The sequence below is a fragment of the Olea europaea genome, unplaced genomic scaffold (assembly GCF_002742605.1).
Source record: "Olea europaea var. sylvestris unplaced genomic scaffold, O_europaea_v1 scaffold2105, whole genome shotgun sequence".
Lineage (NCBI taxonomy): Eukaryota > Viridiplantae > Streptophyta > Magnoliopsida > Lamiales > Oleaceae > Olea > Olea europaea.
This window is the reverse complement of record NW_019238993.1, coordinates 79638-90799: the sequence shown is the minus strand read 5'-3', so window position 1 is coordinate 90799 and position 11162 is coordinate 79638. Positions and strand designations below refer to the sequence as shown.

At 34.2% G+C, this 11162-nt stretch overlaps 2 protein-coding genes across 2 annotated transcripts; both read right to left on the bottom strand.

Moving 5' to 3' along the window:
* Positions 1–3958: 3958 nt before the first annotated feature.
* Positions 3959–7882, bottom strand: LOC111380197 (3beta-hydroxysteroid-dehydrogenase/decarboxylase-like). The gene is made up of 4 exons (XM_023003687.1): positions 7851–7882; positions 6626–6782; positions 4384–4450; positions 3959–4298 (listed from the first exon to the last, which is right to left on the bottom strand). Exons 1-4 carry the CDS (start codon positions 7865–7867, stop codon positions 4138–4140), a joined length of 402 nt encoding a protein of 133 aa, XP_022859455.1. The 5' UTR covers positions 7868–7882; the 3' UTR covers positions 3959–4137.
* Positions 7883–8828: 946 nt separating this feature from the next.
* Positions 8829–10787, bottom strand: LOC111380190 (hydroxyacylglutathione hydrolase 2, mitochondrial-like). The gene is made up of 4 exons (XM_023003681.1): positions 10656–10787; positions 9525–9599; positions 9323–9421; positions 8829–9245 (listed from the first exon to the last, which is right to left on the bottom strand). The coding sequence occupies exons 1-4, from the start codon at positions 10764–10766 to the stop codon at positions 9099–9101; spliced, it is 432 nt and encodes a 143-aa protein (XP_022859449.1). The 5' UTR covers positions 10767–10787; the 3' UTR covers positions 8829–9098.
* Between the last annotated feature and the right edge of the window lie 375 nt (positions 10788–11162).

The following is an 11162-nucleotide window of genomic DNA, read 5'->3' as shown; positions in this document are numbered from 1 at the left end:
ATTCAAGGAAGTCCTCCTCATTTTCTTTTACTTTCACATTGGGGACAATGTTCAGTTCAAGGTTTGGGAGGGGGGAGTGTATGACAAGCTGTCTAATTACCTAATTTTTTATTTTGTGTGATTTGTGTGCATTTTTTTTAATTGTGTACATTGTTAAAAAAATCGTGTTCTGCATACTTGTGTGAGTTAGATAGCCTTGTCGCAATGATGTTTATCATTGAAAACATGCATTGATTTATGAATTGTGGACAAGTTATGTGTGTAAGTCAAATTTTTACTTATTCATGTAAAACGGAATTTATTTTGCACGTGAGTTGATTGTAGCGTTGTGCGTGAATAGATGGATTCATGTTTATATGTTGGACTAAAGAACTTAGATTGTTAATCCAAATGATCATTAAACATCAGTATACTCTTAAACTAACTCTATGATGTTTGGAGGATTGCATTGTTGTGGAGAAACTTGGAGATAAATGTGGATTCCGTGTGTACCAATTTTTGCGTGGACTGTCTGAGACTGATATGATGAAAATTGGGTGAAATCTTAAGTTAGAGGTCGATTTTCGAGAATGCTCGTTTAATAAGGGGCATTGCACTAAGCATTGCAAAACTAAAAATAAAAAAAAATATAAAAATAAAATAAAATAAAGATCCCAATAAGGATAGCTTTAATAATCTCATTGTGAATCGTCTCTTTGTAGTTTTTATGACTCGAGTGATTAAGCATGTAAGGGTTTAAAATGTAATGCCCTAAAGTCATCTGATATGGGAGTCATAAGCATAAAGCTCGCTATAGGGGTCATATAGAAAGTTTAAGGGAAGGACATCCGTGCAAGAGGTGATAAAAAAAAAAAAAAAGAAATAATGCCTTGCTTAAGCCTCGAACACTCATTTTAGAAGATTTAACTTTTTGACAAGAGGTAACTTGGTTAATTTTTAGAGGTTGAAGCAGTCAAAAGTAAGGAGAATCCTCATTTGTTGACATGTGGAACTGTAATTAGTAAAATTTAACCAAACTTGAGTGGTGTAAAATATTAGTACTGAAGATTAACCTTAGATTATACCATGTGAAAGAAAAAAGAAAATAAGTTTTGGGGTGTGTGAATCTCACGAGCAAAGTAAGGAAATAGTTGACTTTTAAGGTGAGGAATTACATCAATTTATTCTTGTACAGCGTTGCACTTCTCTCTACACACACACCCCCGCTGTACATTGAATATATAAGAATTTTAGCTTGTACATTATAACTTTGAAATAATTCAGAGTCGATGTTATGGTTTCAATCCGGAGCTATAAAGGCAAGATATCTAACGAAATTTGTTTTAAAGTAATTTTGTGTGTTTTAGTGTGTTTTTTGAATGTTAATGATTTATTTGATTTGGCTTTTGTTTGAGGACAAACAATTGTTCAATTTTGGGGGTATTTGATAAGTGTATTTTATACACTTATTTCACTCATTAAACTAGAGCAATTTTTGTTATTTAGGATGAATTGATGCTTAACTTCATACATATTTCGTTTGTTAGGTGTAACTCGAGGCAACACAATGAAATTGGATAGAAGAACGAGAAATTTGCTAACTTGAGCCTAATCAAAAGTTTAAGGACTAAATCGCAAGGTATTCAAAGTTGATTTGGACATGATGTTAATGATTGAAGAAGAGCAAGAGGCAATTAAATGGTATTAGAAGATGAATGATCGAGAGGACGTCAAATATGGACCAAAAGGAAAGAAGAATGAAGTATGGGGACCAAAGTGGAACACATGGAAAAATTTCATAACGGCGCGCACGCGCAGGCCAAAACTCTCGCGCGCGTAAGGGGATGAATTTCATAAGCAAAACGTAGAATCAATAGGCGGCGCGCGCGTGCAAAGAAATATACTGCGCATGAGAGCGGGCATTTTCCCAAAAAAATTGGGCAGATTCATTTTTCGATACAAACTCTTATGGAAATAAAATTTATCATACTACTTAACCTGAAGGACGAATAGATCGGCACTTCTTCTTCTAGAGGGCAAAAAGAGTCTACAAGAAGAAAATCTCAAGAGACAAAGATCAACTAAAGCAATTGCAAGAAGATTGACGACGATTGGGGGAAGAATTCACGCAACAAAACTAGTTTTCTTATTACCTACTTCTTCTCCATGTTCTTTATTGTATATTTTGCCATGTCAATCAATTCTATTGTGAACTAGACTTTAATCCTAGGGATTTGATGTAGCCTACTTAGACATGTTTTAATTCCTATATAATTATTTTAACTAATCTTTTCGCTTATTTATTTATGTTGTTCTTGCACAATGCTTGCAATTAATTGGTCAGTAATTGACCGATTTGATGTTTTAAATTTCGACGCTCGAGAGAAGTAAATATACGCGTGATCTAAGAATAACATAATCTATATTTCGTAGATTTCGAGAGAAAGTGCGAATCTTTGAGACTAATTCCACTTAAAGAACTAGGTGCTTTGATAATTTCTATATGTTAGTTCGGAATAGAGATATTGGAATTAAAATATAGAAATAGATTCTATTTGGTGCTCGAGAGAGGGAAATAAAATCAATTTAGAGTTCTTGCCTATAAATTTTGGAAAGATTGATAGAAATAGTTATAACGATTGTAACAATGTCGATAGTATGGTGAAATCACTCCTTAGACATTCATAATTTGATAAGAATCTTTACAAATTGCTCTTGTTCACTTTGCATCATTCATCCCATTCATTTTAATTTAGCAATAAAATATTGTTTCAAAAATGGATTGTCTAAATAAAATGGAAGTTAAAATAATAATAGTACTCGATAGAATTCAAATATCAATCCCTGTGGGTTCGACACTTTTATTCTAATACTACGTTAGAAAACTTGACACCGTACACTTGCAATATAAAATCACGTTGCATAAATCGCGTGGCAGTAATGTAGTCCCTGATTTACAAAAAAAAAAATTGATAAAAGGGGAGTCCTCTTTCCTTGACATATAAATCCAAATGTCACTCCCACGTTGGTACACATGATTAACCCATTTGATCCACAATGTATCCTTTTTACAGTGAATGTTCCAAAGTGTTTTGGAAAGCAGTGTCGAGTTCCAACTTTTAATATCCCTTAGTTCAAGACCACCTTCAACCTTTGGTAGGCATATATTGCTCCATGCACCAATGGTTTGTTTAATCCTCAAAGGAAGTTCTAGCAAAGAGATATGACTCTAGAAGCAACCATGGTTGGAATGGAAAAGGTAGATAACAAAAAATATTCAATCCCTTGAAGCATGGCTCTCACAAGCTCCAATCTTCCTGCATATGATAACAACGCGTTAGACCAAGCACTAATATAAGTTGTGATTTTGTTGATAAGCTAAGATCATATAGTTTCATTTTTAGAACATTTGGAGACGGATAGAAGCTATGTTTTTCGTGGAGCTAACAAAGAATTTGATAAGCACCTATTTTTTGATTGCTCGTTCAGCAACGAATCATGGGAATAGATCCGAAAGTGGTTGGAAATGAGACAACTCATGTCTACACTAGCTAGCTCTTTGAAATGGATTAAAAATAAAGCCCGAGAGACATCTTGACAAAGCAAAACTGAGAAAATTGCACTTGCTTGTACCATTTACTATATTTGGATGTGAGAAATAGGTAGATTTTTTATAATCTTAGACCACACGTTGATAACATGGTGAAATGGATCAAAATGCATACAAAGTCATGTTTTTATTGTACCCTCGTATTCTGATTCATTTTTAGTATCAATGATTAGATCTTATCATTAATATANATGCATACAAAGTCATGTTTTTATTGTACCCTCGTATTCTGATTCATTTTTAGTATCAATGATTAGATCTTATCATTAATATATTTTTTGTTCTTGTTTAACCCTGTTATGTCCAGAGTACTTACATATGAGTTTTGATTTATAAAATTTTACATTTATCTATCAAAAAAATAAAAACTAAAAATAAAATTGCAGTGAGTGACTGGCATCATGCTATATATCCCAAATGAAATGTAACATTACAAAGCACTCAACCAAACACTGAGCTGTAACATATATGCTCGTACAAGTTATCATACATATCTACAGTCGAAAACAAAACCATGCAAATCATTGCCAACTGTCTAACGATATATGTTAGGAAGATCCCGAAGGTTTGCTCCGGGATAAAATTGAAAAAGGCATGGGTAGTTTTGAAACCTCCTTCGTTACCCTGCTGGAAACGACCTTCACAATTCCATCAATTTCCTCCTCGTATTGCTCGTACACAAAGAACAAGGTGAATGCGAGGACTAATGCTGCAATTATTAGAACCACAAAAGTTGGGTAAATTATTGCCAGAGCACAATTTGGAATCATTTCTACAGTTGTAATAATCCATACCTACGCCAATAGCTATGATCAAGGAATGTGAAACCATCAGCCTAAAAATGTACAGCAAAGCTGATACCTGTATCAGTTTCTAGACATGTTAGATATCACGTTTGATGCGACACAAATAGTTTTAAAAAAATTCCATGTGCTAAGGGTACATGTCTAGAATCTTCTTTGAATTCCACATAATTCGCACCTCCAGGAACACTTTCAACAGAAATCTTAGAAGAAAAACAAAGAGAACATCTCAAGGACATTACTAAATGGGCACATAACAGAAATTAAGAACAGCTCCTCTCCTATAATTTTTCGACTATCCAACTGACCATTTAATTCTTTATATAACGTATAAATTATTTATAAATCATCAATCTTCATTTTCATCCACATATTCCAATGAACCCACAAGTACTATCTACTTATCCACCACTTCTTTCTTTCTATTTATAAATTAAACTATTTACAAACTCTTCCCAAATGGAGTCTCAATCTCTAGTTCTCATTTTTTCCTAGCCAAAATATCTTGTAAACCACTTTCTCCCCCTTACTATACAATTTCTCTTATACTTCTGCTTGAAACTTCTTAATTGCCCATTTCAGCTTTCCATTAACTTGTTAAAGCCTCTGCAGTTTTATATTTCAAAAAGTTCCTATAAAATTCTCGGCTTGGAAAAATCCCAGAGAAACGAGATCACCACCAAAATTTCCAACAATTCATTGATTTCTTATCAAGTTCAAGCAACTTTGACAAGCTTAGGGTGCATTTGATTTGCGTTTCCGTTTGCTGTTTTCAAATTTTTGAAAATAGAAAACGTTTTTTTGTTTTGAGAGACTATTTTCGAATTATAGAAAACGTGTTTAGTTTGTCATTTTGAAAAATGGTTTCTCAAAACAAAAAACTAGAAAATGTGTTTGGTTTAAAATTTTTAAAAATTGTTTTATGCCATTTACTCAATTAATTTGATTATTTAGTAAAACATAATAATTTTAAGCTAATACATTACCAGATAATATATATTTTAAACTTGGTAAATTTACTTTTTTTTTTTTTGCTACAAAAATAAAATAATAAATAATAAATGTTAAGAAATTGTTTTATGGCATTTATTTAATTAATTTGATTATTTAGTAAAATATAATAATTTTAAGCTAATATATTACCGGATAATATATATTTTAAACTTGGCGAATTTACTATTTTAAAAGTACTGCTGAGCGAAAAAAAAAAAAAAAACCTGAAAACGACATGTTTTGAGCTTTTTCCGCGTTTTGGGTTGTTCAACTGAAAATGCCCAAAACGAAAAAAAATAAATTGTCTTGCGTTTTCAGTTATAAATTTTTCCTTGTTTTTAAAAATGCATTTTCGGAAACGAGTGACCAAATGCGTTTTAGACGTTTTCAAAAACTAAAAACAGAAAACGGCAAAGGGAACGCCCCCTTAGTTTTTAATTTGTTAGGAAGATAATTCTAATTGCCAAACTCTAATGAGAAGATTGCCAGTGACATCTTATCAAAAATACCAACTGGATCTATTTAGCAGAAAAATATCCACTCGCAAACAATAAACAAATGCACAGAGGGCAGAACACATAATGAACTAAATCACCAATTAGGTTATCAAGTATACTCCTTGGTAGTGATATGCATTTATAAATTGAGCTCGCAAACAATGTTCTTGAGAGCATGGGGTTGCATGATGGTGAAGCAATTGACAAGCATCCAAAGGCTTACAAGCACGTTTGAAATATACTCCTCCAAAAATAAAAAACCAAATTTGAAATATACTCCTCCAAGGATAAAAAACCAAATTTCCAGCAATCACGATTTCATGCATGTGCCCTAGTTAAGTTTTATACTAACGCATTTCATACATGTTAAAATTAAAAACTCTAGTTACTTCGGAGACACCCCAAAGGACGTTCCAGTAAAACAACATACCAATGCTGATTGCATCATGATGAAATTAGATTTGCAGCACAGATATGACACTGCATGCTGGAATAAAAAACCAGCAGACCAACAAGTTTATCCATCCTCTCCAACATGTTAGATTTGAAAGCCTTTTTCTTATTATCTTATAGTGATTTTAAATCTTTCTATGCCATATTAAACCATCAGTCGTCTGAATTCCAACAGGGAGGGCGGGAAAGATGAGGGGTAAAGGAAGATAGGTATGAGCATTAGCTAACCAAGACCAGAAATAAACTAACTTCAGTCAAAGAAATAAAAACGAGTTTCATTTAATTCATACCTTCAAGAAAGTACTCCAATCACTTCCTTGGGCCAATATCCTTGTCACATGACTCGGTGAATTCCACAAAGATGCCATGGTTAAAAATGACTCTCGCATATCAACTTCTGAGATTTCAAAACAAGACAACGGCACTCTAGGAATCGCAAATCCATGTCTGTTGAAAAGAGATCATTGTAAATAAACCAAAATATATTCATTGACATTGTGCCAAAAGACAGAAGATTTAATTGGAAAAACAAAGATATCTGGACGTACTCACGAGCAATGTGTCTCGATAGGCTTAACTAAGCACTCACGAGATGAAACCAAGTATCAAATTCCCTTTCAATTTGTCCCAGTACATGAACATATGAACCATACAGAAAAGAAAGCATAAAACTACCTAATTCACATCAGATAGAACTCCACACACCATGATAAAAAAAGCCCGATTGAGGTGCACCTTAAGGTCAACCTTAAGTGTGAGGAAATCAAAAAATGCCTCAAAACGCTGATTGTAAGGTGGTTTTTGGAAGTGCACATACGAGGTACATGCCTCACAAATGGCTCACAGTAGCGCCTCAACACCAGTGAGGCATATGCTCCTTAATAATCTAGATTGTTTTACTTTAAACCATTTCGAGAATAGCTCGCTACCCATTAAAATATTAAAAAATTGTGCTTTTCGTAGACCCACTTTGGAAATAGTCCACTGCCCCCACCAACTAAATACTAGTTTCTTTTTTGTTAAATTAAAGATATCACTTTCGTTTGTTTGCACATTTTAAATCGTCTATTAGGAATTTTGTAGATTTTCATGATTTATTATGAACTTATTTTGCATTTTAATAATTTTTTGATATTTTTGCTGGTTTCCGGAGCGGCTTATGCCTCAAGGCTCATGCTTCGCCTTAAGGAAAAAGGTCTAAGCACACAATTATGTCTTTTTAAACATTTCCACAGACTTATAGAACCAATAACATTAAACAAAAAGTATCATGAAGCCCCAGAGAAAAGAACACTGAAAAAAAGGAATTACCCATATCTGACAGAGGAGAAACTAGTGGACGATTCTAAAAAAGAGGTTTATTACTGCGATTTTTAAGGAGATAACTTGCAAGACATTGCTCTTACTGAAAAAATTATTGGGCTTGGGGAGTAACTCATGCGACAAGCAATGAAATTCTATATAAAGAGTTGACAGCATCATCCACCAAAGAAAACTGCAGTGCTCATTGCTTACATATTTGGTGGTAGCATATGATATCCAGAAAGCACAGANCAGCATCGTCAACATCACCACCACCTCATCACCATAGCTAACATCACAACCTTTACCACCCAAACATCATCAAAAAATCCCCCGCAGCTAAATAGCTGAAGCTATTCCCACCTTCTCCACCACATCATCATCACCATCACCATCACCATCACCATCACTGCAGCCACCGCCACTACCTCCACCACCACCAACAAAATTACTGCACAAGCCAAATCTAGAATCAGATTCGTACACCAGCGACGATGCTGTCGCTACTTTATCGTTGCTACGCAAGACTGCATCGCAGTGACCAAGTCCACCGTCTCATACCATTAACACAAATAGCCGTTGATCACTCATTCCGTCACCAATATTTTTCACTTCACTGGAAGCCAATCCTTCATAGATCAGTCGTGACACCACCAAGAACCACATGATGCGATTAGTACAATGATGGCTGTTCACGGCATTGCTACTTCGCCCTACTGCATGGAAGCAGTGTGCACCGCTACACACGACGGCGCTACAATGACAATTAGAGAGAAGATGGGAAACTTAGGGCAATGCAGAGAGAGAGAGAGAGAGAGAGAGAGAGAGAGAGAGAGTGTGGATATATGTTTAATTTCTAATAATAATATATTTTATTTACTAAATATTAAATCATTATCTGAATTATAAAATATAAAACTTAATTTCTTATTTATGACATACAAATTTGAAAAACAGCCCTAAGTGTAATTTCCACACTATATAATCTGTCCCTAGCCCTGTCACTCTAGTATTAGTGATAAATCTTCCCCATAATCTTCATATGACGTGCTAATTTATTGGTATGTTTCGTTATAGAATGTAAGTATACATAACCTTTGATCTTCTTTTACTCATATGACATTGTTATGAAATGTTCAGATAATAAAGACACTGAATTATGCCAAAGTTGTAAATCCTACTAAACATGTGTGAAAAAGAATACGACTTGACTAACTTGTGATCAAGGATAGTACAATGAAGCTATACAGAAAGCACTCATCATTTCTTCAGTGGATTAAATCCAACATCAAAGAGAAAACCCAAAAACATTTTTTTTCATTGCAATGCTCTACAAAACTCAAACGCAGAGGGCGAAGGAAATTCCGAACGACAGTCGGAGTGTGCAAGAATCTGACAAACTTATTACGTATACGCAAAGGCTAAGCTATGCCTAAAGTCATCCATATTTCTGAGCTGAACCTAAAAGTTGTCCTTGGCTTTGCGAATGACTCCCAAGGCTTCGACATCATCTGCTGAGTCAGGGATATTCAATGACTTACGTATTACTTTGCTTGAAGTCCGAAGGAATGGATTGCACGACTTTTCCTTTCTTAGAGAAGTCGGGATCTACGCAACATTAATCATTAAGAAAAAAGCATTCGCATACTCGGATAAAGGTGAAAGTTTAGAAAGTCGAAAAGTACCGTCGGCAAGCCCTTGCTGCGGAGCTGGGCTACATAGGCAGCATAAGACTGCAATTCTTCATTCCCAGGTTCTAATGACAGGGCGAATTTAGAATTACTCTGTCAAAAAATGCCAATATTTTAGGGTCAATTTTTGGTTCAAGAATGTTGAGAAATATTAAAAAAGAGAGAATACCAAATGCTTATCGAGAATTCAATTTACCAATGTATATTCATGACCACAATATATATTTGTATCATCTGGCACCGACGTGATCTTCCTCAGGGAAGAAAGCATCTGGTACAAACTCAATGTGTAATCATCAAGACAGTTCAAAATGTACTAGAAGACCATAAAAACTCTAATTTCACGTCCAATAATAGCAAGAAAGCTTTCATAAATATCATCGAAAATCTAATACAATTCAAATCAATTAACAAATGGTACGAGGATATAAACCATGTTCTGTAGAAAAAAAAAGACACCTACTCCAAGCAAGTAAAACGAACACGTCATACATGCTTATTCCATGCTTTTTCGAAGTAACACTGCATGGCAGAAGCTCCTGAGACTGCAGAGAATTGGACTGATGATTTGATAATACACTGACTTGCGTTGACACTACATAAAGAAAGATTGGTGCTCGGAATTCTATTTCATTAATAAAAAAGTTATCAAGCTTCGCTTTTGTTTTTAGCTACAAGCCTGCATAATTTAAAAAATTCATTTTTCTCTCTCTTATTTCCAACCATACATTCTTCAATAAAATAATATTTACAAGCAAACCCAAACATTTTTCTTATTTTTTAACCACATATTCTCCATCGAAATATTATTTCAAAATGCATTTTGGGAGAAAAATGGGGCTCAAACGGGCTCTTAATGTGCAAAATTTGTAATCATTCTTGGAAATGACTCAATATGGAATCACAAACCTGAACATCAAAATGAAGGATTTACTCCACTATATGATAGGTGCACTAGCTGACACCCTGCTTTATCTTTTACTTGCAGGGCTTCTATAATCCTTCCCATAGATATTTGCCATTGCATTTCACAAATATGCAAAATTGCAACATTTCACTCATTTAATTTGTTTACAAAGAAAAATCATAGCTTGCTTCCATATCTATTAAAACCCACACCAAAGGTCTCACCTAAATCACCTGCAAAGCTTAGAGAAGGGCTCATCCATCAGCAATTCTTTATCCGTTTTAATAAATTGGATCACCTATAATTCTATATTCAACCAATCATTCTGTAACTCACTTATAATCAAACACCAAAACTACTATCCAAGAAGTAAACATTATAGCTAGAAAACAAGTCATTTCAATAGATAGCACAACACACCTGCTGCGGAGTTCCTTCAAAAAGCTTGCCACATGATAAGCTGAACAAAGTGTCTCCCGTAAAAATTGATTTTGATCCAGGGAAGTGGAAAGTAATATGGCCTGCTTGCATGGTGGACCATGTTTAAGGTTAGGTCAGTACTATGGAATCAAACCGAGAAGAATATCAGCCTAAAAACTGCATTTCCATACAATCATATGGAAAAATATATATACATTCACCAGTTTGATTGATAAAAAAATACGGTTTTATGAATGAAGAGTCTAAATTAATTGATAAATTCAAATCTCCAAATTAATATCCATTGAACTAGTTCATTTCAATACATCAGCTTATTCATGTTAAGTTGTAATTAGAATCTCTGATATGATATATTCATATTTATCAGGCTTCCTCTCACTTCAATGGCTTCTTGTGCATGAGTTTTGTAGTTTTATCATCCAGCCTCTATTAAAATTTCAATTATCATAGTTTACGTCTCAAGTAAACCATATCCAGTCCTCAGCC

Bases quoted from the DNA above. Each gene is read 5' to 3' on its own strand.
- LOC111380197 (XM_023003687.1), bottom strand. The intron at 4,451-6,625 runs GTATGAATTAAA...AAACTGATACAG, and splicing joins ATTGGAGTACTTTCTTGAAG to GTATCAGCTTTGCTGTACAT. The intron at 4,299-4,383 runs GTATGGATTATT...TAATAATTGCAG, and splicing joins GATCATAGCTATTGGCGTAG to CATTAGTCCTCGCATTCACC.
- LOC111380190 (XM_023003681.1), bottom strand. From the start codon at position 10,766: ATGCAAGCAGGCCATATTACTTTCCACTTCCCTGGATCAAAATCAATT. The intron at 9,600-10,655 runs GTGTGTTGTGCT...AGTTTGTACCAG, and splicing joins TTGAAGGAACTCCGCAGCAG to ATGCTTTCTTCCCTGAGGAA. The intron at 9,246-9,322 runs GTACTTTTCGAC...AATGTTGCGTAG, and splicing joins GCAGCAAGGGCTTGCCGACG to ATCCCGACTTCTCTAAGAAA.